Source organism: Leptonychotes weddellii, chromosome 5 (assembly GCF_054177405.1).
Source record: "Leptonychotes weddellii isolate Sample4059 chromosome 5, ASM5417740v2, whole genome shotgun sequence".
Classification (NCBI taxonomy): Eukaryota; Metazoa; Chordata; class Mammalia; order Carnivora; family Phocidae; genus Leptonychotes; species Leptonychotes weddellii.
Genome location: NC_138373.1, coordinates 150,399,110 through 150,422,042, shown reverse-complemented (window position 1 = coordinate 150,422,042; position 22,933 = coordinate 150,399,110). Strand labels below are relative to the sequence as shown.

Here is a 22,933-nt window from a genome sequence, read left to right as displayed (position 1 = left end):
CGGGCCGAGTACTACAGGCTCGCCGTCTTCTGAAGGACTGAAACAAATTGGTATTTAAAGCCCCCATGAGGCACAATGTTCCATCGGGTTAAGGTAGTAAGTTCCACACACAGAAAATGCTCTGGTCCTGAGGTGGGTCATTTCATGCAGGGGAAGGGTGCACCGGGCCAGTTCTGTGGAGACCGGGCGCAGGCAGGGGGTCCTCCTCCCGCCCCGCTGCCCACACAGACTTGAGCCCACATAGACACTCCACTCGCACTTTATTAAGTACGGGAGGACTGGTTACAACAGAGGTGGAAGCGGTGGGAAGGGCCAGCCCCCACTCCCACCGTCACTGGCACACGATAATAAATAAATAAATAGCTGGGGGTGGGCATGGTGGGGGAGAGGTGGCACAGCAAACAGGGACAGCACAGGGAGGGACACGAAAGCCCCGCCCTCCGGAGCTATGGCCACCACCAACGCTGGCCTGGTACCATCATCAGGGAAGGGTGGGGGCTCCACTACAGAAGCCCCCAGAGCCACTGCGTGGCCCCCCGGATCACTATCTTTGTGGAGGAGGGGTGTCTTCAGCCCTTGAACCCTTACTTATTGACAGACATCTGGACCCCAAGCTGGTCCAGTCAGATCCAGACGGTCAAGGGGCCACTGTCTCTGACTTCTGGATTGTTCTCCTCAGGATCTAAGAGACCAATGAATCATTATTACTCCGTGTTCTGATTGGTCTCACTCAGGACCAAGGACATGAAAGGATCATTGCCACTTAGACTTCTGATTGGTCCACTCTGGCTTCAGAAGATCAAAGGGTCACTGTCACTTTAGGTTCCCAATGAAACCCCTCAGGACAGACCCATCAATGAGTCACTCTTGCTTAGCCTTCTGATTGGTCCATTCAGGGCACAGGAGGGTTAGTGGTTACCTAGGCCTCTGATTGGTCAACAGGAACCCAGGGCCAGGGCTCCAGGGGCAGATAGAGCTCTAGAGGCAACCTCCACCCCCAGCCCGCCCCAGGAGGGGCTAGGGGATTAAGTGTTCAGGGTTGGAGGAAATCTTCAGTGGGCATCAAGGCCCAGATTTCAAAGAGGGAAGGTCACAGGGGAGGAAATAAGGCCACCTGGCTGGGTCAGGCCAGGGCGAACTGGTGGGGGAAGGGGGACCGCTTCTGGAACAGCAAAGAGTGCCCAGCCACCCCTGGGAGGGGATGTGAGGGCCCTAAAGCCTTCCCTGGGTCCCAACCCCACCAGGCTGCAGAAAACGGGGCCCAGGAGCCTGCAGCTCTTGGCCCCTTGCCTCCATCTACGGGATCAGGGTGGGGTAGGGATGGGGCTGCAGTGCCGGTCACATGGGCTCAGTCCTCCAACCCCTCCATCAAGTCCGCGATGCTCTCCACATAGTAATGGGGCACGAGGTCGAGCTGGCCAGATGCCAGGTAGGCCTGGGCCTCCTCCAGGCGGGAGACGCCTGTGAGCGTGAGCAGGGTGGTCATGCCACAGCGGTGGCCGAAGAGGATGTCGGTCTCCAGGCGGTCGCCCACCATGAGCGTGCGGGCGGGGTCCACGCTGAAGTGCTCGGTGATACACTCGAACATGTAAGGGCTGGGCTTGCCCACCACCAGGGCCTGGCGGCCAGAGGCTGTCTCCACGGCAGCAGCCAGGCTCCCGGTGCCTGCAGGGAGATGGAGACGTGGTCAGTGCCGAGTGGCAGCAGGGAAGGCATCCCGGTTCGGACGCTGGGCTTCCAGGGAGGCAGCTTGGCATGGGGGGGGGGCGGTTAGATTAGGCACTGAAGTGAGTCAAAAGTCTTCCAAGTCTTATTGTAGTGGTTACAGGTACAGAGCCTGAAACCAGAGGCCTGCATTCAGACTCTGTCATCTCCACCCTTCTTAGGCAGGCCATTTCCCCTCTCTGTGCCTCAGTTTCCCCATCTCTAATATGGCCCTGTAGGGGCTGAATGAGCCACACTGTGTGTAACTGGGCCTGGCTCAGTCAGTCCTTGGAACAGGGGGATCCAAGTCAGGCCTACCTTCAAAGAGGTGCTGCAGGCACGGCAGGGGCAAGCGCATGGGAAACAGAAAAGCAGATAAAAGTGCCTGGGTAACAGAGAGAAGCTGTGGTTACTGCTGCAAGAATGCGGGCTCCTGGCAGCAGGACAGGGCACAGCCCTCTTAGAACGCGGCAGGGCACAGAAATGTTCGCGCCTCGGCCCCAGTCAGCCTCGGCGGCCGGGAAAGTGATCACAGGGAGAGAATTCAAGCCGGAGACAAAAAAGCTACATGCCTAAAGATGTCGTGGCCGCAGTGACTATAATAAGCAAAACTGTGAACGCACCCAAGTATTTAACAATAGGAAGACTGTTTAGAAAAGGACAGCCCTGACTCTCAGCCCAGGACCGTCCTGCCCCCCCCCCCCCCCACACAATGAGTCCACTGTGTCCGTCCCACAGGCCCGTCTTTGTGCCCCAAGGTTCGGCCTTCACATTAATGTCCCTGAACAAACGATGATGCTGATCACAATTTACTAAGCACATTCTAAAGTGCCAAGGGCTGTGCTGGGAAGCCCATTTTACAGATGAGAAAGCTGACGCTCAGTGCCATTAAGTAACTTATCCAGGGTCGCACAGCCTAATAATGGCAGAGACAGGGTATGTGTCAGGTGGGTCTGACCCAGTCGTGCATTGGGCCAGCTGGTACTGGCTTGGGAGTGCTGAATGTTTCATTTTCAGGAATTTTGTGAGCCCCTTGTTAAAGCCACTATGAAAAAGTCAACTTATATAAACTTACGGTCTAATTATGTTTAAAACAAAGGAAATAAATTCTCAAAGTTCATTACTTCCTAATTATTTTGCCATTATCTGTGCTCTGGAGATTATTTACGTCTATAATGATGGAAATACTATATAATGGTGTGCACAAATCTTCCCAACTCCACATTCAGTGACTTGATGTTGGTAGCGTGAACCTTGCTACGGTGGGAGTATTTACACCACAGAGACTGGGAAATGGTATAGATCAACGCCCCCCCACCAACCCCGTTATTAAATCAAAGCTACAGAACGGAAGAACGGGCACAAATAGCAAGAGTCCTCAGCCTGGCCAGCCCCCAGACGAGGAGGAGGAACTTCCCCAGGGTCACGGGATCAGGGCAGAGCTGACCCAGAGCAGAGCAGAGCAACGCTGCTGCGAGGTTCTTCCTGACATCTGACCTAGAGCTTGCTTGCTTGTTTTCTTGATAACTGGGTAGGGAAGAAAAGCCATTTGCCCCGTTGGTTAAAAATTCCTTCCAGGATGGGAAGGGCTCAACTGAGTCACCCCAAAGTGTTTTTCTCCCCTCCAGAACGGTCTCAGCTGCATCAGCAACTTCCTCTCCCACCAGGACAGAGCTGATCACCCTTCGCCCCCCATGTCCCACTATATGCACTCAGCTAATATTTACTGAGGCCCAACTACACGCCAGGCACTCTGCTAGGCACTGGGCATACAGCAGGGCAGGCAGCACGGATCCCTACCCTAGGGGCGTGAGCATCCTAGCAGGGGCGTGAGGAACATAGCTCTGTCTTCAGACCACTATTATGCCACTTCATGTAACGTCCTATAATCCGGGGCGCCTGCGTGGCTCAGTTAAGTGTCCGACTCTTGGTTTCAGCTCAGGTCATGGTTTCAGGGTTGTGAGATGGAGCCCCACGTCCAGCTCCGCGCTCAGAGTCTGCTTGGGATTCTCTCCTTTTCCCTCTCCTTCTGCCCCTCCGCCTCTGCACCATTCCCTGCTCTTATGCTCTCCCTCTTTGTAAAATAAATTTCTTTTTTTCCTAAAGATTTTATTTATTTATTTGACAGAGAGAGAGATAGTGAGAGCAGTAACACAAGCAGGGAGAATGGGAGAGGGAGAAGCAGGCTTCTTGCCGAGCAGGGAGCCCGATGTGGGACTCGATCCCAGGACCCTGGGATCATGACCTGAGGCGAAGGCAGACGCTTAACGACTGAGCCACCCAGGCGCCCCTAAAATAAATCTTAAAAACAAAAAAACCCAACATCCTGTAATCCAAGGCTGACACATGTTTTGGTGGTGACATATTCCTCAGACAGCAGGCACTTCTATTTGCCAGTTCAAGCGGTTGCCATGTGGCAAGAAGGTAAACACACAATTCAGGAGACCCACAGGGGAAGGAGGCATTGGGGTGAGAGACTTGCATTCTTTCAGATTTTATGCATATCGGGGCCTTTATTAATATTTTTATACCACTGTTTCAAAGCCACACCATTCAGTTGTGTACCAAGACGACAGCCGTGTTGTAGCTAAGCCTCTACCTCCCCCTCTAGGTCGTGGGAAAGATCAACAGGGCCTGCGACACAGCCAGGTGGGGGCAGAGGCATATAGGCAGGGCCTGGCCTGTCCCCAGCTCCTCCACACCACCCTTCCTGAGTCCTAGGGGGCCTCTTAACCCACAGCCTTAACCTGAACTTTGAAGCCTCCAGGGAGAAACTCACTTTTCATAGCATGGCCCAGGACAGGCGGGAGCTGGTGCAGCCGAAAGCCCTGACCAGAGCCCTCAGTTTGGATTTTTGGGGAAACTGGAACATGCAGCAAGTAGGTCTGCAACAAAGCGAGGTCAGAACTAGCCTAGAACTATAGATTCCCAGCCTGGAATCGGTTCTGTCATGGCCCAAGCCCTGCTCCACGTTTCATCCCCTACTGCCCTGTCCTGTAGGATGCCTCCTCCAGGAAGCCTCCCCAGATCCCCTTGGCTCTACGCCCTTCCTGCCACCCCATCACAATACTGTGTCTATTCCTCAGTCAATACCAGACCTGCTCCCCCAGGATTTGGTATCAATGACAGTCTAAATCAGTGGCCAGGGGCGCCTGAGTGGCTCAGTCGGTTAAGCGTCTGCCTTCAGCTCAGGTCATGATCCCAGGGCCCTGGGATCGAGCCCCGCATCGGGCTCACTGCTCAGCGGAGAGCCTGCTTCTCCCTCTCCCTCTGCCTGCCACTCTATCTATGCTCTCTATCTCTCTGTCAAATAAATAAATAAAATCCTTTAAAAAAAAAATAAATAAATCAGTGGCCAGCAAGGAGGGACTGAAGGAGATCTGTCCCCACCCTCAGGCTATTGACTGGGGTACTGACTTGTCCACACACACCTTGCACTGGCAGTTAGCTTCTGCTACCATCTGCTCTTGACTAACTCAAACCCTCCAAGATGTAGGAGCCTCCACCTGCTCCTCCCTCCTCTGAAGGCCTGAATACCCAGATGACAGCAGTAAAGGGTGCCTTGGATGGGGGTGGGGTGGGGGTTGGGGTGGCCACAAGAGGGCCAAGTTCAGGTCCTCCTGCTCTTGGGCAGCTCAATTCCCCTCTCTCAGCCTCAGTTTCTTTAACTGAGAAATGGGACATCTCCAGAGTAATTCAGAAACTAAGTAAGAACAAACAGCAAGGTACTTCATAAAGCTGTGTAATAACATAAGAGGGCTCTGGACACAACCCACACCTACTATGTGCCCGGCAGTCACTCTGATCACTCTCCCCTGGGAGGAAATGGCATGGTGAGCCTTCCCATTTTACACCCAGGACAGCGATGCTTCGAGGTTATGTAATTTAAGATTACTGAGCCCTGGAGCTGGAACTGGAACTCAGGTCAAACTCCATCCACCTCCTATGCTCCTCACACACCCGCCTCCAATCGCCAGCTGCCAATGGTGTTCCAACAGCTCAAGAGGGGGAACAATCCTTCCAGGCTGTTTCCAACCCTCCGACCTCAACCCCTGATTGGAGAGTGGGACAAAATGACAGGGGCCGCTGAGGCGGGTTCAGGAAGGCCGGGGCTGGGAGTCCGCCTGCAACCCCCTGAACCACAACGGGCCTCTGTTTTCTCATCTGTTAAAGGGGGGCCCTACTACTGCCCCTCAAGTGGTGGCAGTTTCAAGAATTACCAGACGTGGCCATGACAAAGCTCGCCTGGGCTCTTGCAGGGTGGGAACCGCCCTCGCATCTCTCCGGGTCCCCACCTGTCACCTGGAGACACCCCTTCTTCGTCCCTCTCCCCTAGGCGTGGAGGGGAGAGCGCAGGTCGCCACCCCACCTCAGTTTCCCCGCCAGCCCCGCGCTCACCGGGGGTCCGGCTGCCATCGCTGAGCGGGTGCCACGGGTCGCGGTCGGTGGCCACGAGGAGGCAGTCGGGGTCGCGCAGGTGCGCGCACGCCTCGCTCAGCTTGGCGAAGGAGAAGTGCTCGTCGTAGCCCACGAGCACGGCGCGCACGCGCGGGGCCGCGCCCGGGTCCTCGCCGGGGTCCCCCGCCAGGCGCAGCCCCGCGGCGCGCAGCTCGGCGCGGAGCCCCTCGCCGCCCAGCACGAACACGGCGCCCGGCGCGCCCGGCGGCCCGGGCAGGCGCTGGCGTAGCAAGCGCGCGGCGCACAGCGCGGAGCTGAAGACCTGCTCGGCGCGCAGCCCCCCGAAGCCGAGGCGCGCGAAGCGGAGAGCCAGCTCGGGCCGCGCGCGCCGGCTGTTGTTGCTCACGAACAGCGCCGCCTTGCCGGCCCGCGCCAGCCGCTCCAACAGCTCAGGGGCGCCCGGCACGGCGCGCTCGCCGTTCCACAGCACCCCGTCGCAGTCGAACAGGATGCCCTGCGTCCGGCCCAACACGTCGCGCAGGGCCGCGCCGCGCAGCCGCTCGCAGCGCGCCATGCAGCCGGCTGGCCCCCCGCACCCCCGCGCCGTGCCGCTCTCCCTCTGCGTGCACGGCGCGCTTGCCCTCAGCCCGCCCCGTTCCCCGCAGCGACCAATCGGCGCGCCGGAAGGGCCACGGGGCGGGGTCACGGCCTGGTCCGCGGGCCAATGGGAGCAAGAAGAGAGGAGAGGAGCGAGGCCTCTACCCCAATGAAGACCTAGCCTTCGCCCCGCCCACTAGCTCTGCTAGGCCAGTCGCCGCCGAGTTTCAACCCCGACTAGCCAATTAAAGGATGGACTGACGTTCTTCTTGGCCAATGAAGAGTTACGAATAGAAAATCTGGGGCGATTAGCCTCCCTTGCGTTCCCCAGCCAATCGGAAGCTTAGGAGAGCTGGTTGCTAGGAGGAAAACAGATGCTAAGGGAGATGTTGCCTTTGGGTCAAATCTCATTGCCCTCTGAACCCTGGACGCTCCAGTACTGAGCAAAGTCCCGAGAAGCGTGTCAGTATGATGATGGGAGAGAGGCACATAGTGTCTTCTCGAGCGCGGGGGTCCCTGGCCCAGACCAGTCGTTCTCCACGCTGGCTGGTAGAGTCCCCTGGGGAACTTATATTTTGAGATTTAATTTACATACAAGTAAGATGAGCAGATCTTAAATGTACGGCTCGATGACTTTGACAAACGCTTTTTAAAAATACCAAAGCATGGCTGCACCCCAGAGATTCTGATTTAATTGTTTTGGCCGGGGCCGAGATATTTTCGGTTTTTGTTTTTTAATTACCCAAGGCCAGGGTGGAGAGGCACTGGGTGGCCAAGCTGCTAGAGGCAGCCAGTCACTAAGCACCCTGGGGACTGAAGGAGCCAGAGCAGTAGCCAGTTGCCCAGGGCAGCGATTGGGGTGACTTGGCTGCCTCGGTCCCCACCTGGGGAGACATGTGTCACAATTCCAAGTTGTCAGCCAACTTCTGAGAAGGCGCTGAAGACCTGACCTCCAGGAGCAACCAGAGCTCCGAAGACCTGGGGAAAGCCACCCTACTCTGTCCCCCCTCTCTGAGGCTCAAATAATTCCTGTTCCCCAATGCTCTGGCCTTTTGCTCCTGTCTCAGGTAGTCTCCTTAGCTTGGAATGTTCTTCCTTCTTCCCTGACTTTTTCACCTCGTCAACTCCTAAAAGCCTCTTTGAATCACCTCTTCCACGAAGCCTTCCTGTGCCCTCCACACACAGTCTGGGTTAGCTTGTCAGCCCCTAACTGGCTTGACATGGGTTCCCGGTGCCATTACACTTGATTCTCATTGTCAGCTCTCCTGCCTGTCTGTTCCCAGGAGCTCCTTGAGTGTAGGGCTGAGCTGGGGGCCTGGCCCAGGGTCCAGCCCAGACCAGCCACTGTGGTTTGCAGACGGATCCAGCCCTGCAACTTGAGTAGCCTTTCCTGCCTACTCCGAGAACACCAGGAGTTGGGGGAGCTGACATCCACAGCGGCCAACTCTTAGAGGGCGCTTCTGTGTGCAAGGGTGGTGCTTTGGTCTTTACAGGAATGTCTCATGTAATCCTCAGAACACTTCTGGAGTGAAGATGGCTGTACCATTTCCCCAATGAAGGAAACTGGAGCACTAAGAAGTGAGTGAGTTGCTCAGGCTGTGAGGGACAGGCCCAGGCTCTGGAATCAGCGAGAGCCGGGTCCTGATTCCATGTCCACGCCTCACTTGCTGTGTGCCTGGCAGGTCGCTTTCTGAGCCTCAGTCTCTCCTCAACCAGTCAAAGGTAATGGGACTTACTTCCCCGGGAGAGGATTCTATGGAAACCATGCATGGAAAAGCAAAGTGGAGAGCGCAGAGTTAAGTGCTGAAAACGCTGGCCCTTTTTCTTTCAGACAGGAAGAAAGGAAGGAGGCAAAGAAGAGGGAATATCTTCCCTTTCATGCAAGTGGCTTCTTTATTTTGAGGGCAGAAAGAAAAAACCCAACTATAATTGGGGCAGCTGCTCTAGTTTTGTCCAAAATAATTTATTTACCAGCCTTACAAAACAATCTGTTGGCAAGAGAAAAATAACAGTCCTGTAGGAGCAGGCAAGCCCCTCCTTCCTTCCGGCGGCTCCCCGGGGACCCTGCCAGAGAGCTGCGAGTTGGGTGAGGGGTCCCCAAGCCCAGGGCGGCTGCAGAGGGAAAGGTCTGGAGGTGGAGGACTGTCCTGAGTCCTCTTTGCCATGGGGGCCGACCCAGCGGGCACCGAGGCACTTGTAGGCAAAAGCTGGAGGCCCCCACCCCGGGGATGGGTGAGGGCTGTGTCCTGGGCGGACAGGTGGGAGGGAAGAGATGCTGAGGGGCTGTTGCAGAGGGGCAGCCCGCTCAGTCGGTCTCTGAGGCAAGGCTCCTGGGCCGGGGTTGAGGGGGGATGGCTGGGGGAGTGGAGGTCCCGCTCACAGCCTCAGGGGCCCCTCCCTCCTCTGGGGCCGCCCCCAGGTCCACCTGCGCAGGAATGCTCAGAGCAGGGCTGGGGGAGGTCGGCCCTGGGGAGGCGGGGCTGGGGGAGGCTGGTGAACGCCGGCTCTGGCGCCGGGCGGGCTGGGGAGGATTGGGGGGCAATGGGGGTGGCACTGTAGGGGCCCGGAGGTTGCTGCCAACCAGACGGCGGGGCAGAGCCTGGGGGATCACAGGGCTGCTAGAGCCAGGGGGCAGGAGTGGGCCTGGAGGGGAGGAGCGCGTGCTGGAGACCTGGGGGGGCGGCATGGTGGGCCGGGCTGGCGCTGGGCGCTTGGCTGTGGAGGAAGGACGGGGCAGTTAGGCATCCACCTCAGGACCTTTGTATCTGCCATTCCTTCTGCCAGGAATACTGTTTCCACGGTTGGCTCCCCATCACTTAGGCCTCTCTCCATGGGCCTCACCCCCTCAGCTAGAGTGCCCCTTCCCCTGCCCTGCTCTAGGCACTGTCATATTTTCCTGTTGTATCTTCTTCACAGGACTTTCTGCCCTCCGAAAGGAGCATGTCCGTTTTTATTTTGCTTGACTCCCTGATGAGAAAGTAAACGAAGTGAGGCCATCCTATGTGAGGTTGCCCTAGCACAGTGTTGGGGGCACGGAGTGGGTGTTCAATATGTATTTGTTGAACAAAGAAATGCTAGCTGTCCCCCCTGACTCTGGGGTCTTGCTCACCTCTCAGGAGCCCACCAGAAGCCCCCCACCCTAGTTTTCAGAGATCCCACTGCACATTCCAACCTCATGAGGCGGCTGAGGGGCCAGGAGGCCTGACTCTGGTCCTAGCCTCGCCTCCACCCACTGTGGGTTTTGGGCAAATCACATGCCCCCTGGGGCCTCAGTTTCCTCATCGGGGAGATGGGATGCAAGCCTGGACCTCCCAGGGCTGGCACGAGGACCTTCGGGCACTTGAGGTGCTATGCTCCACTGAGCACATATCCCTAGATGCCCCATCCTGCAGGAAGGTCCCTCTGTGATTTGTCAGCTGTACCCCCCACGTAGAAAACTCCAGTGCCTCTTGGGCTGGTTGGACCCTCCCAAGTGTCCTGGTTCCTAGTGGGGACTCCCCATCTGAACCCTGGGCCTTCTCACCTGCTTGGCTTTAGGCCAAGTCAACGGGTACGTGCACCAAAGGGGCGCAGGGGAGCCCCAAATTTCTTCTCGCCACCACCGCCTCCCCCTCTCGTTGCCCTTTGAAGCCTCCACCCCACCTTCCCTCCTCTTCACTCCGCTCTCTGGACTTCTGGAGGGGCGGACTCCACAGCCCCCCAACCCCCGTGATGCCTGAGCTTCATCGAGCATGTACTGTGTGCCAGGTGTGAGTCAGGCGGCACCATTTAACAAACAGCCCTACAGAGCAGGTGTGGTTATTGCTCCATGACGCAGAGGAGGAGGGGCGGACACGGTGCAGTCACCTGCCTAAGGTCACAGATCTGGAATCTGAACCCAGAGTGTCAGGCAGCAAACCTGTGCTCTTGGCCACCTGGATTTCTGGCCTCGCCAGCTATCTGAAAACATGGGCCCTCTCCCTGCACACCTTCTTCCCCCTTCTCTCTCCCCACCGCCAACTTACTTCTCCGAGCCATGTCCTCCGCTGGAGTGGCTGCCTCCGAGGGACTCCCACTGACCTTGGGGGAGCCTGGTCTGGGGGACACCTCGGACTCTGCCCTGTGAAGGAAGGAGAGGGTCAGGGTCAGGCTTGGCCGCCTCTCAGGAGTCTCCTGGAATCTTGGAGAGACTCCCAGCCAATAGGCCGAGTTTGGGTTCTCCCAGGACTTGTCCCCCGCCACCTTGTGGCGGGGCCTGGGATCTGTCCCCAGGCTGCCCCCCTCTCCCCAGAAGATGCTTCTGGCATTGGCCAGGGTTTGTGTCTCCACTGAACCCCTGGCTTCCGTGTGACCCTGCGAGAGGGTCCGTGGATTCCTGTGGGCCAGGAAGGCAGGTAGAAAGCAGGGCCTGGGCTTTTAATGTCCATCTGAACCTCACTGGATTTTCTGGCCACTAGAAGCCTGACAGTGGATGAGAAGCTGAAGTGGGGGTGGGCATGGCTCATTCCTGGTTTCCTCCAGCTCTTTGCTCAGTTGGCGCCTCCTTAGGGATCCCCATGCTAAAGCAGCTGCCCAGCCCAGCCCCCTAACCTGCTCTCTCCTCTCCTATGAGGGCACGAGTCACTTCCCGGCACGACAGTATCCATCTGTCGGCGTGCTTGGTGACTACCCGCCCCCACCCCCGCCCCGGGAAAGCAAGCGCCGAGGGCCACGTCTGTCTGTCTTGCTCATCTGAGGAAAGTCTGGGGTTGGGCCCCGGCTGCGTGAAAGCAAGCTATGAATGCTTGGTACGGAGCCATGGCACACGGAGCCTTCCAGATTGAAAGGATCAAAGAGAAGACTGGAAGGTATTTACAAATTCCAGCTGACCAGCCCCCTCCTTCCCTGAGTCCCCAGGGCCTCAAACAGTGCCGGGCACACAGCAGGTGCTCAGTAAACAACCACATAACGAACAAGGGAGCACATCAGAGGCTGAGAGGAATATCGCTTCTGAGTCTCCACCCCAGCCCCTCCAAATGGGGAAACCCGGTATTTGGGATGAAAATACAATCATCAGGGGCACCTGGGTGGCTGAGTTGTTAAGCGTCTGCCTTCGGCTCAGGTCATGATCCCAGGGTCCTGGGATGGAGCCCCGAGTCGGGCTCCCTGCTCAGCGGGAAGCCTGCTTCTCCCTCTCCCACTCCCCCTGCTCATGTTCCCTCTCTCGCTGTGTCTCTCTCTCTCTGTCAAATAAATACATAAAATCTTAAAAAAAAAAAAGAAAATACAGTAATCGAATTTCCTAAAATCCTACTGGAAGCCCTGAGATGGTGCCTCAGGCTGACGTCTTGGGGCAAAGAGGGGGGTCAGTCATATCCGTCAGTCCCTACCTTTCCTTGGTAGCTGCTGAGGCCGGGGCTGGAGCTGGGGCTGGAGCTGAGGCGGCCACAGCAATCGCTGGAAGCTCCTCAGCAGCTGGCCTGTTGCTGACCTTGTCCTGGGGGCCAGGGGCTGAGAACAGGCCTGACACGTTGAAATTGACGTCTGCAGACAGAAGGAAGCAGGTCTTAACTTCCAGAACCTCTGCCAATGTCAGGACCACTTTCCCTTTCCCCTGACATTCCGCTCCCACATGAGCCTCACAACAATCCCACAAGGTAGGCAGGATCATCCCCATTTTACAGATGAGACACTGAGGCTCAGAACAGAGAAGCAATGTGCTCCAGGTCTCGTAGTGAGTTCGTGGGGCTGGCAGGGACTGAAGCTGAGTCTGGAGGGCACTGACTTGGGCAGATGAGGGCGCAAAGAGACATGTTCACAAAGGCAGGCACTTCGGGATGCCTGGGTGGTTCAGTCGGTTAAGCATCCACCTTCGGCTCAGGTCGTGATCCTGGGGTCCTGGGATCGAGCCCCGCGTTGGGCTCCCTGCTCAGCGGGGAGTCTGCTTCTCCCTCTCCCTCTGCCCCTCCACCCCTGCTCTGCTTGCGCTCATGCTCTCTCTCTCTCAAATAAATAAATAAAACCTTAGAAAAAACCCCACAACAACCCAACAAAAAACAAAGGCAGGAGCTTTACCTCCAGGGAAGAGGGTGTCGGCGTTCTGTATCAGAGCCTCAACCACGCCTACTACCTGGATGGAGGACACTGAGGCTGCATCCAGCTGGGCCTGGTCCCTAGGGGAAAAGGGAACAGAAATGAGCTGCCCATTTCCTAAAGTCTTTGTGACCCCAACTCTCTTTTCAGCCCAATCGCATCAAGTGCCTTTTCTCAGAAAGCTCACAGACAGGGGCCTGGGTGGCTACGCTGGTTAAGCGTCTGCCTTTGGCTCAGGTCATGATCCCGGGGTCCTGGGATGGAGCCCCGAGTCAGGCTTTCTGTTCACTGGGAAGTCTGCTTGTTCCTCTCCCTCTGCCCCTCCCCCTCCCCTGCTCGTGCTCTCTCACTTTCAAATAAATAAATAAAATCTTTAAAAAAAAATAAAGCTCACAGACCACCAGTGGATGGGCCAGTGTGTTGCTCACATGCCCAATGTTCCCCCTCCTTCACCCACGACAGGGCATCACTAGGCAAGATGGTTCCCTTTTCCTCACAGTTCTTGGATCTAGGGAGCCTCTACGGAATAATCGTCCTCAGCAAATGAATGAAATCTTTTTGCCATCTGTGGCCGAGTGCATTATAATGACCCCTCCCATACCACACACAGCACTTTGCAGCTTATAAACCATTTCTCCATTCATTATCTCATCTGGTTCCCAAAGCAAAAAGCCTCAAAGTTTGTAAAATTTCTCTCCAATTTACAGGTGAAGAAATGGAGGTCCAGAGAGCGACTTCCAAAGGCATTTCTGAAAGGGCGAGGGGGTGAGGCTAGAACCAGATCTCTGGACTCCCAGCCCTCCAAGCACCCCACTACCACTCTCACCCAGGACGCCTAGCTCCAAAACCCTGTGGGGTCCATGTTCCCTTTGGGCTGCTCCTCACGGCAAGCCTTGAGACTAGGAGCTGCTCAACCCACTGCAAGGATGGGGAGGCTGAGGCCCAGGGGTAAAATAAGCAGCAGACAGTTGGGGTGGAGACTGCCCCCTTCCTCAGGCTGCAGCCCCTCACCCTTCTTTCTCGGGGGGCCACAGCAGGTTGGGCCCCAGGACGATGGCGATGTTGCTGGGCGTCATCTTATTCACCTCCTGCTCCTCAGCCAGCTGTGCCAGGAACTTCATCAGGTACCTGGGGAGGCAGAAGATGGGCTTGGTCAAGGACAGGGCCATGAACACCCACTGATGCCCCTGAGGCCTGGGAATTTCTCAGCCTGGGGTTTCCCAAGAGTGGCAAAGGTCCCCCTCAGGATGCTTTAAACTTTTTTTTTTTTTTTTAATTTTGTTTATTTATTTGGCAGAGAGCGAGAGCGAGAGCGAGAGCGAGCGAGTGAGCACAAGCAGGGGAAGTGGCCGGCAGAGGGAGAAGCAGGACTCCTGAGCAAGGAGCCTGATGTGGGACTCGATCACAGGACCCCGGGCTCATGACCTGAGCCGAAGGCAGACGCTTAACGACTGAGCCACCCAGGCATCCCTAAAATTTTTTAATAGTTAAATGAGCTGACCTGCTGAGCGCCACGTGTGTGTCAGGCACTGAGCTAAGCTGAGAATCTCCCTCCCTGCCCTGCGGGGTAGGGACTGATGTGCTCTGTTCCCCAGTGAGGGCACTGTGGCACAGAGAGGTCAGATCACCTGCCCAGGGCCACACAGCGGCAGAGGTGGGACTTTCAAACCAGGTGGCTTGGCTTCAAAGGTTCTAGGTGTGTGTTTAGCTCAATGTCTAGTATGAAAAACATGACTAGCACATCTTAGTCATGGTTGGTGTGGTTTCGGAAATCTTGCCTACGACAAGGGGGCGGGCTCAGGCTCACCTGAGGTTGCTGAGGTTCTCCTGGGGCAGGCGGCTGCACACCTGTTGGAGGGCCTCCAGCCGGGCCCCTGGCTCCTTCAGGCTGGGGAGGGGGAGAGACCTGGTGAGCCAGTCCAGGGCCCCAGGGTCCCAGCCCTGCAGCCCCGCCCTCCCCAGCACCCCCCACCTCACCTGGCTGCCCTCATCCAATCGTCATAGAGGTCAAAGGTCATCAGGGGCTCTGGCAGCTCCCGCAGATAGGACTTGAGGGCACCTGAAGTGGTGGCAGGGGTGTCGGACACAGTCCCTGAAGCTCCCACCTCCACCCCGGTGCCCAGCGCTGTCTGTCTGTTAGGAACCAGGCCCTTGTTCACACTAACATGACCAGGTCTGATCATTTCTTTGGGCCCTGGGCCTTTTGAAGAAAATGATGATGTCTAGCAGACTTGTTCCCAGGAAAATGTACTTGCACCGCAGGGGGTTCACCACGGAACCCCCCCCCCTTTACAGACCCCTATGTCTCCCGAGGTGTCGATTACCAGGCCTTCACAGCCAAACTATCATGGGAGCGTTTCACGCAGCTGCAGGGAAGGGATTCGCGGGGGAAGGCCCTCCTCCCGGGGCTCCTGGGAGCAGGCACCTGCCACGGCATGGGGGTCGGAGCAGAACTCCTGCAGGCTGCGGGGGTCCGAGGCCATGGTTTGCTTGAGGCGCTTCAGCACCGAGGCTCCGGCCGCCAGACGGAAGAGGCCCTGGGGTGCGAGAGGAAATGGGCAGGGGGGTCACGGAAGGGTGGCAGGGGAGGAGGTCCTGGCTAGGAGGCCCTGGCTCGCTCGGAGTGGGCGCCTGGCTCTCCCGGGGCCCGGGGCCCCACCAGTCGGATGGGCAGTGTGGGGGCCATGGTGTGCACGGCTGCCCTCACTCTCAAGGCCTGGGATTTGGCACAAAGTGGGGAGTCTGGGAGGAGCTGGGAAAGCGGTGGGGAGACAGGTGTCCGGTTAGGAGTGGCAGGGAGAGAGGAGGCCTGGAGGCGCTGAGAGGAAGCCCAAGTGGGTCTTCGAGTAGGTTCCACCTCCTAAGGGTCTGTCCTCAGGAAAGGAGCTGACGGACTAGCGACAACCTGGTGCACCGGACGGATGCGGGCTGCCTGCAGCAGGGACCGCACGGGGGTCCCAGGCTTTACTGCCACCCTCTCGTGTGCCTCTGGTCACGTTTTCCTTGTGGCCTCGGTCTCTCCCCTTGTAAAAGGGAGCCGGTGAAGGCTCCCTGCAAGTGTTTCTGGGATTACTAAATGGATCAAGAAACGTAAAGGCTTTACAGCACAATGGCTGCTTCACGAGCATCCCTAAGTGGGAGCTGGTGTCCGTTTGGCAACAGGAGGCCGTGGCCTCTAATGGTGGGGCCTGGGCTCTAATGGTGGGATGACAGCACCAGCACGGGGCAGCCGGTGGGAGCTGTGGACAGAGGGAGGGCCCCAGGGCTCCTGCCCGCCCTGCCCCCGTGGGCCCCACCTCTTCCTTCATGCCCTCAGAAAGCAGCATCATGACGCAGGCCTCAATGGGCAGGGCGATGTCCCGGCCCAGGTCTTGCAGGTGGGTTGCCAGTGACACCCCATACACCCCGAAGAAGGGGGCGGCCGTCATCGAGGGGGAGGGGTCTGCAGGGATGAGACAGATCAGCGGCCCAGGGTCCTCCCCTCCCTGGCAACCAGGCCAGGGCACCCCCAGACATCCGCGAGGGCTACTGCTTTGGCCAATGGTACCACCTCCCACCCAGCCATCCGTGCCACATATCCTGAAATTGCCCAACATCTCTCTCGAATCCACCCACCTCCACCGTTTCCACCCCAGTGCAGGCCACCGTCCCCTCCCTTCTGCTTCCTGAAGGTCTCCTGACTCCTGTCCTGCCCCTTCACTCCATCCTCTACCCAGCAGATGACCTCTCTATCACAAATCTAATCAGAACTAATCTGCTCAGAAATCATCCATGGCTCCCTAGGGCCTTTCAGGATGGAGTGCAAGCTTCTTAACATGTCCGGAGCAGGGCTGGGGTCGGGGGTACAGGGCCAGGCCCTGCCTCTGTCCCCACCTGCTTGGCTGTGGTTCTCCCTCAGCTCAGCCAGGGCTGTGTCCAGCGAGCTCAGAGACTTGCGATGGTAGTCAGCTTGAATCTCCATGAGCTGTGGAGACAAGGGGGCACCCCCAGGCGGAGTGAGGGATGCTGTGCCTCCCCGGAGTCCATAAGAACACGCCCCTCCCTCCCACATCTGGAAAGGTGTCCCAGGGCCCCTGGTGTCCACCCCTGAGTCCCAGGGGCTGGAGCCCAGTCTTAGGACTCACGTGGATGAAGTAGTTGGCATATGTGTCCTCCTTGGTGGCAAAGTGGTATAGATCGGCCAAGTACTCGTCCTTGGAGACAGAAAGGGGAGGGCTCACACCAGTGAGGCTGGGGCCCAGCGGGGAAACTGAGACCCAGGGTTAGTGACTTGTCCAAGCTCCACGTGGAGAGCCCCGGTCAGTTCTCCTCTCTCTGGCACGGTTTGCACCTGGACACGGCCCGCAGGAACCCCTTGGAACTCCTGAGGGGCTTTCTACAGCTTCTAGACCTCATCTCTGCACCTCACACCCTTAGCACAGCGGCTCATGTCATTTACTATTCATTCCTCGACTCACCCAGCAACACCGCCAAGACCGCGGCCAACAGACCAGGCCCCTGCCTCCCAGGAATTACGTGTGGTGTAGACAGAAGAGGCTACGAGCTCGGAGGCTCACTGCCTGGATTCAAATCCTGGCTCTGCCGCTTCCTGGCCGTGCGGCGTTGGGTGAGGCACATTACGCCTCCGAGTTTCAGCTTCCCCTCCTTGAAATGGGGACAGGACCCGCCCTTGGCGCCCTCCTCCCACCCAGGGAACTCCAAGTGCCTGCTCACCTTGCACTGCTCCACCTTCCTCTTTAGCTCCTCCTCCTCCTCCTTCAGCGTCTCCACCTTGGTGGCGGTGGCCGTATGGCTGTAACCGCCGGCACCACCGCCCAGGCCCTGACCGCAGCCTGAGTTCTTAGCTGCCTGAGTGAGCCTGGCAACGATCCCAAGGTGGGGCGGTCAGCGTCCTCCCACTGCCTGTCCAGAGCCAAGTGTCCCCTCCGTATGCCTGACCACCCAGGATTCTGGGATTTATGGATGAACATCCCAGAACCCCACTTGCCGGGGGCCTCAGCCAGGCGGGGGGCCATGAGTGCTCAGGGCCTCCCCCTGGTGGTAGGCTTGGTGATCACAGCCAGGCAAGGGGTGGGGGTGGGACCCTCCTGCTGTCCAGGGATCTTGGAGGATCATTTCTGGCTCTCTTAGGCTTTGGGGTCACCCTCAGCTGGCATGAGCACGTGCACACACTATACCCAGTGGGCCCTGCCACACCCTCCGAGTGTGGGTTCTGCGGCCACCTCTGTGGGCTGACCTAGGCGTGGGCCCCACCCAGGGGCTCTGGCTCCCACCTGCTCTTTAGGGTGTTCCAGTCGGACACCAGCTTCTGCAGGCTCTTCTTGTGCTTGAGGATGGCGGGCAGGTCCTCCTGGGGGTGGACACGGGGAGGGAGGGGGTCAGTGGGCTGAGGAGGTAGGAGCGGAGGCTAGGGATGCTGGCGAGGGGCGGGGCTGGGGGCAGTGGGGAGGGTCACCTCACTCAGCCTGCTGAGCGGCTGCAGCACATCCCTCTCCAGAGTCATCTCAAACTCGGCCAGAATGCGGGCCAGCTGGTTCTGAATGGCGCAGCTCATCTCTAGGGCCTTCCTGTGGACACAGCACCGGTGGGCCCAGCCCCCACAGCAACTCACCCCCATCTGGAAACACTTGCTGGGGCCTCCTCCCTCCCCATCACCCCCTGCCCCTTCTATCTCTCCTTCATCTTCTCTCAGTCAAACACCCTCCCAGGCCTGGCCGCACCCCCGACCTGGACACTGACCCCCCCCCCCGCCCCCCAGCACAGCCACTACCCTCAGCCTGGTCATCCTTCCACAGGGGATGCCCTTCCTCGCCCGGACCCCCCTCCCAGCCCAGATTCCGCACCCCCCCACCCCGGCATCTCTGGGTGAGGGCTTGGGCCAGGTCTGTGCTCACCCCATGCTGGAATCGGGGTCCAGCTCCTTGAAGCTCTCGGCCATCGTGGTGGACAGAGCCATGAGGGGAAGCTTCTTCTGCAGGAAGGCCAGGGTCTGGCTGTGAGCATGTGCTCACCTGCCGGGTCACCCTCCACCCCACCCAAGCACACAGAGAGCTCCTTGGGGACAGAGCCCCATTGAGGCACTCGGTATGGACAGGGGAGGAGGGAAGCCTGGAGGGCCACACTCTTAGGTGGGAGTGGAAACAGGAGGCAGAGCGGCATCTCCCTGTGACCATGTCCCCCCTCCCCACTCCATCTGGGGTGCCCTTTTCCCCGACCAAGTACCCTCACACACCAGAAAACTAAGAACAGGGGGCATGGAGCTGGCCCAAGGTCACAGAGTTGGAAGGAGAATGGAGGTGGGGGGGGGGGGGCTCTTCCCCTGCCCCAGGGCATCGGTGGCTCACACTTAGTCACAGCTGAGCTCAAAACCCTCCCACCTAGAGTTAGGAAGAGCACCAGCTTGAGTCCAAAAGACCAGGGATCAAATCTGTTTTGCCACTTACTAGCTGTGTGATCTTAAGACTTTACCTCTGTGGGTTCATTTCGTCATCTGTACAAAGTGCTAATGAAGGCAGCCTCCTCCTAGGGGTGTTGTCAGCGCGAAGGGAGGCAACGCGTTAACAGAGCTTAACAACAGGGGCGCCTGGGTGGCTCAGCCGGTTAAGTGACTGCCTTCTGCTCAGGTCGTGATCCTGGGGTCCCAGGATTGAGCCCCACATTGGGCTCCCTGCTCAGCAGGGAGTCTGCTTCTCCCTCTGACCCTCCCCCCCTCTCATGCTCTCTCTCTCTCATTCTCTCTCTCTCCCACATAAATAAATAAAGTCTTAAAAAAAAAAACAGAGCTTAACAACAGACTAGCAGTCATCAGTTACAAATGCTCGCTGTTGATTAATACCAGTGAGTATTAATGTCAGCTCAAATGCCGCTTCCTTCAGGAAGCCCTCATGGCACACTGCTTCCATTCAGAGGGCCTGCTCTGCTCTGCTCTGGGGGCTGTGAGAAGTTCAGGTGCTGTCAGAGGCCTGGCCTTGGCTCAGGGGATGGGTGCAGAGGGGGCCAGGGTCAAGGAGGGGTGGGGAAGAAATAGAGCCTCATCAGTGGGGTCTTGGGACAGCGCAGGCTCTGCCCCCTTGGTGTGCCAGAGGCTTGGACTAGCAGGGAGACCACTGGGCAGAGGTGTCCTGCCTGGGCCCCAACTCCCTGGGACCCCCACTCACCACCCGCTTGTCCATGTCCGCCCCACTCTGGCCCTGCAGACAGGCCTGCAGCCGTTTGTGGACATTGTGGGCTGCTCGCTTGGCCGGCTCCAACCGCTGCTCCACCTGGGGGGGGAGCTCAGAGTTTATGGATCACGGGAGGTTGTTGTCCCCCACCCCCCTCTGCCCTGTTCTTTCCCAGAGCAGGAACCACCTTTCTCTTCCCTCCTCCTGGAGACCCCACGGCCAGCAGCTTGGGGAATGACTCAACCCAGCCCCCCAAATGGCGTCCTGGCCCGGCCCTCTGCTGACAGCTTGCGCAGGCCTGCCTTGCCACCCGCTGCCGGCCCAGGCATGTACCTGCTGCAGGTCCTCCCCCAGGAACTCGGCAGTCTCCGGGGTGCTGTGGGGGAGGGAGGAGCTTCTGCTGAGGCGGCCCAGGTTAGGAAACCCCCTGCCTCCCCCTGCCCCTTCAACAGGGCACCTGGACCCCAGTGGCTTCCAGGGCCCCTCCTCGTTGGGGCCCGCCCTGGGTGGCCGGCCTGCCTGCCTCATCCCAGTCGGAGCACATTCCGTGGGGGCGGGAATAGGATACATGGCTTTTTCCTCCTCCACCCAGGGCTGTGTCCTGAGAGAGGGAGGATGAAACCCAAGGCGGTGGGGTTGGGGAGCCACCTCAGCCTCTCTGGTGTTGACCCTGGGGAGAGGAGGCTGGGCCGGCCCCAAGAACGGGAAGTGTGCGGGCTCAGACTCCTGGGCTGATGGTCAGTCACACAGGACTCTGGCCCGGAGGGCTGTGCAGGCCCTGCCCAGGGACACATGGGGACACTGAGGCCCAGAGCAAGGGGGCCTGACTGCCCTGACTCTAGTCTCCCACCGCACCGATGCCTATGTGAGCCTGGACACTCAGTCCCCTCCCCTGGGCCCAGAGAATGGGAAACTCCCAACACAGGGGGAAGAGGAGAGAAGAGCGGCCCTGGGAGCTCCCCAAACTTCTGGCCTCCACTCTCATCGGCTCAGGGGCCCTGGGGGTGAGAACAGAGAGACCCGGGGATGTTTCCACCTGAAGCTGGGAAAAGCAGAAGCAAGATAGAGAAGCTGGAGGCCTCTGGGCTGGGGGTGGGGTGTGGGGAGAGGCACAAAGCAGGACAAGGCAGGCCCCTCCTCCCACCACACCGGGACCTAGTCTCCTCCCCTCCCCCAAGGTCTGGGGCCCTGATCGCCCCCCCCCCCACTCCAGGCAACCGTAATGACTAGCTGTCCCCATTGTACAGAGGGGACAAGTGAGGCCAGGGAGGACCGTTAGCTCAAGAGGCTCATGGAGGCCGAGAAGACCCAGCATCCTTGATCCTCCCTGCACGCAAAGGGGTGGGGGTGCCCCCTTCCCCAAAGGGCCTTGCCCCTCCTGCTCTGGCCGGGAGGTGGGGGTGGCATTCAGAGGCGGGGGGAGAGAAAGCAGGCCTCTGGCCAGTCAGAGGGTGGCTGTCCGGCCGTCCCAAGCCTCCCCCACCCCTCCACGTCCTCTAGGGTCCGGCGGGGGCGAGCGTGGGGCTGGGAGGGAGCGGGTTGACACTCACCGTCCCAAGCTGCCCGTCTGGGCCAGCTGCCGCATGCGATGCAGCTGCCTCTTCATCATCTTGGGCGCGGGCTGGGGGCTGCGGGGTCACGGTGGGGGGCGAGGGCCCGGCAGCCCCCGGCCCAGCCTGCCTGCGCCCGCAGCGCCGCTCTCGCCCCGGATGGGTGGGCGGCGCTCTCCGTTTCCTGGGCCAGCCGCGCTCCGGCGGCCGCTCGCTCCCTCCTCCTCCGCGCGCGACTCCGCCCCCGGCCCCCAGGTCACTCCTCTCTCCAAGTTTGTTTTCTCGCTCGCCCCCGGCTTCCGGGCCCCCCGCAGGCCCCCGGCCGGTCCCCGCGACGGTCGGGCCGGCGGCCGCCTGGCCGTCCACAGGTTGTGTGGCAGCCCCGCCCCCGGCCCCGCCCCGCCCCACCCGGGTGGCGGGAAGCAGGTAAGCCGGGTCCTGCCACCGCGCGGCCGGACTCTGGGCTCCGCCCCTCCCGCCGGCCCGTGGGCCCTGGGTTTCAAGAACTCCTGCACCCCTCTTAAAGGCAAAGAGGGTTCCATGCTTGGGACGCAGAGGCCAAGGACAGGCCCCTCCAGCCCGTACTGGCCCATCTAGGCCTGCCAAAGGATGCTGCCCTGGACTCCCTCTCCAAAGGACCTCCTGGCCACCTTGAGCTAAAGATTGCCCCTGCCTGCTCCCCTGCTGGAGACTGGCTGGGGACTTTGGCTTCCTGGGGTCACCTTGCTGCTTTGTGTCCTTGGACAAGTCCCTGGAACTCTGGACTTGCTGCCCGTCCCTGAAAGTGCACAAGATAACCCTGCCTATTCCGGTTGTCCCTTTGGGGGGGGGGGGGTGCCCCACCCTCCAGAGCAGCTCCCTGACACCCGGCTCCCTCCCAGCACCAGCACAGTTCCCTCCATCCGTTGGTAAAGCTCCTCCTTCCAGCAAACTTTTGGAGTCCTTGCCCTTCTTCTTCTTCTTCTTTTTTTTTTTAAATTTTTTTTAAAGATTTTATTTATTTATTTGAGAGAGAGAGAATGAGAGAGAGCACATGAGAGGGGTGAGGGTCAGAGGGAGAAGCAGACTCCCCGCCGAGCAGGGAGCCCGATGCGCGGGACTCGATCCAGGGACTCCAGGATCATGACCTGAGCCGAAGGCAGCCGCTTAACCAACTGAGCCACCCAGGCGCCCGCCCTTCTTCTTTTAAGGCAGTGATGTGGGTGCTGCTCTGATCCCCCAAACTCAATAGTAGTTATTTCTTTGACCCTTCACCCAAAACACAGTTGGGTATACAGTAGGTGCTCCATAACTGTTAGTTAATACAAGATGAGGGACCACACACAGTAGGCTCTCCTTACTCTGAACCCCCGTATCCCCCAGGCATCAGGGGCCCCAGGGGTGGGGGGAGAGGGAGGGATATCCCTATGGTCCTGCCATGCCCCCTGTCCTTTACTTTCTTGGGGGTTTTAACTGAGTTTGAAGATTACT

General features: G+C 58.9%; 2 protein-coding genes across 3 annotated transcripts; both read right to left on the bottom strand.

The window, feature by feature from the left end:
- Nucleotides 1-243: 243 nt before the first annotated feature.
- Nucleotides 244-6,860, bottom strand: PDXP (pyridoxal phosphatase). Its single transcript, XM_031036304.2, has 2 exons — nucleotides 6,103-6,860; nucleotides 244-1,665 (listed from the first exon to the last, which is right to left on the bottom strand). The coding sequence occupies exons 1-2, from the start codon at nucleotides 6,674-6,676 to the stop codon at nucleotides 1,349-1,351; spliced, it is 891 nt and encodes a 296-aa protein (XP_030892164.2). The 5' UTR covers nucleotides 6,677-6,860; the 3' UTR covers nucleotides 244-1,348.
- Nucleotides 6,861-8,568: 1,708 nt separating this feature from the next.
- On the bottom strand, nucleotides 8,569-21,756 carry SH3BP1 (SH3 domain binding protein 1). Of its 2 annotated transcripts, none has more exons than XM_081822426.1 (18): nucleotides 21,464-21,756; nucleotides 20,247-20,289; nucleotides 19,908-20,012; nucleotides 18,645-18,721; nucleotides 18,206-18,317; nucleotides 18,024-18,100; nucleotides 17,464-17,608; nucleotides 16,875-16,943; nucleotides 16,624-16,714; nucleotides 16,047-16,192; nucleotides 15,176-15,287; nucleotides 14,728-14,809; nucleotides 14,558-14,638; nucleotides 13,762-13,878; nucleotides 12,733-12,830; nucleotides 12,048-12,201; nucleotides 10,693-10,798; nucleotides 8,569-8,763 (listed from the first exon to the last, which is right to left on the bottom strand). In XM_081822426.1, the coding sequence occupies exons 1-18, from the start codon at nucleotides 21,520-21,522 to the stop codon at nucleotides 8,623-8,625; spliced, it is 1,815 nt and encodes a 604-aa protein (XP_081678552.1). In that variant the 5' UTR covers nucleotides 21,523-21,756; the 3' UTR covers nucleotides 8,569-8,622. The 2 variants fall into 2 exon arrangements, with proteins under 2 accessions (XP_081678552.1, XP_081678550.1); XM_081822424.1 differs by having other exon boundaries at nucleotides 8,644-9,414; nucleotides 10,704-10,798; nucleotides 21,464-21,737.
- Between the last annotated feature and the right edge of the window lie 1,177 nt (nucleotides 21,757-22,933).

What these genes read in the sequence shown, in the direction of transcription:
- PDXP (XM_031036304.2), bottom strand. Translation starts at nt 6,676, where the DNA reads ATGGCGCGCTGCGAGCGGCTGCGCGGCGCGGCCCTGCGCGACGTGTTG. An exon ending in CGATGGCAGCCGGACCCCCG is followed by an intron (nt 1,666 to 6,102) that starts GTGAGCGCGGGG and finishes ATCTCCCTGCAG; the next exon opens with GCACCGGGAGCCTGGCTGCT.
- SH3BP1 (XM_081822424.1), bottom strand. Translation starts at nt 21,522, where the DNA reads ATGATGAAGAGGCAGCTGCATCGCATGCGGCAGCTGGCCCAGACGGGC. An exon ending in ATGCCAACTACTTCATCCAC is followed by an intron (nt 16,715 to 16,874) that starts GTGAGTCCTAAG and finishes TTGTCTCCACAG; the next exon opens with CTCATGGAGATTCAAGCTGA. An exon ending in TGGCCCCCCGAGAAAGAAGG is followed by an intron (nt 12,831 to 13,761) that starts GTGAGGGGCTGC and finishes CTTTTCCCCTAG; the next exon opens with GGACCAGGCCCAGCTGGATG.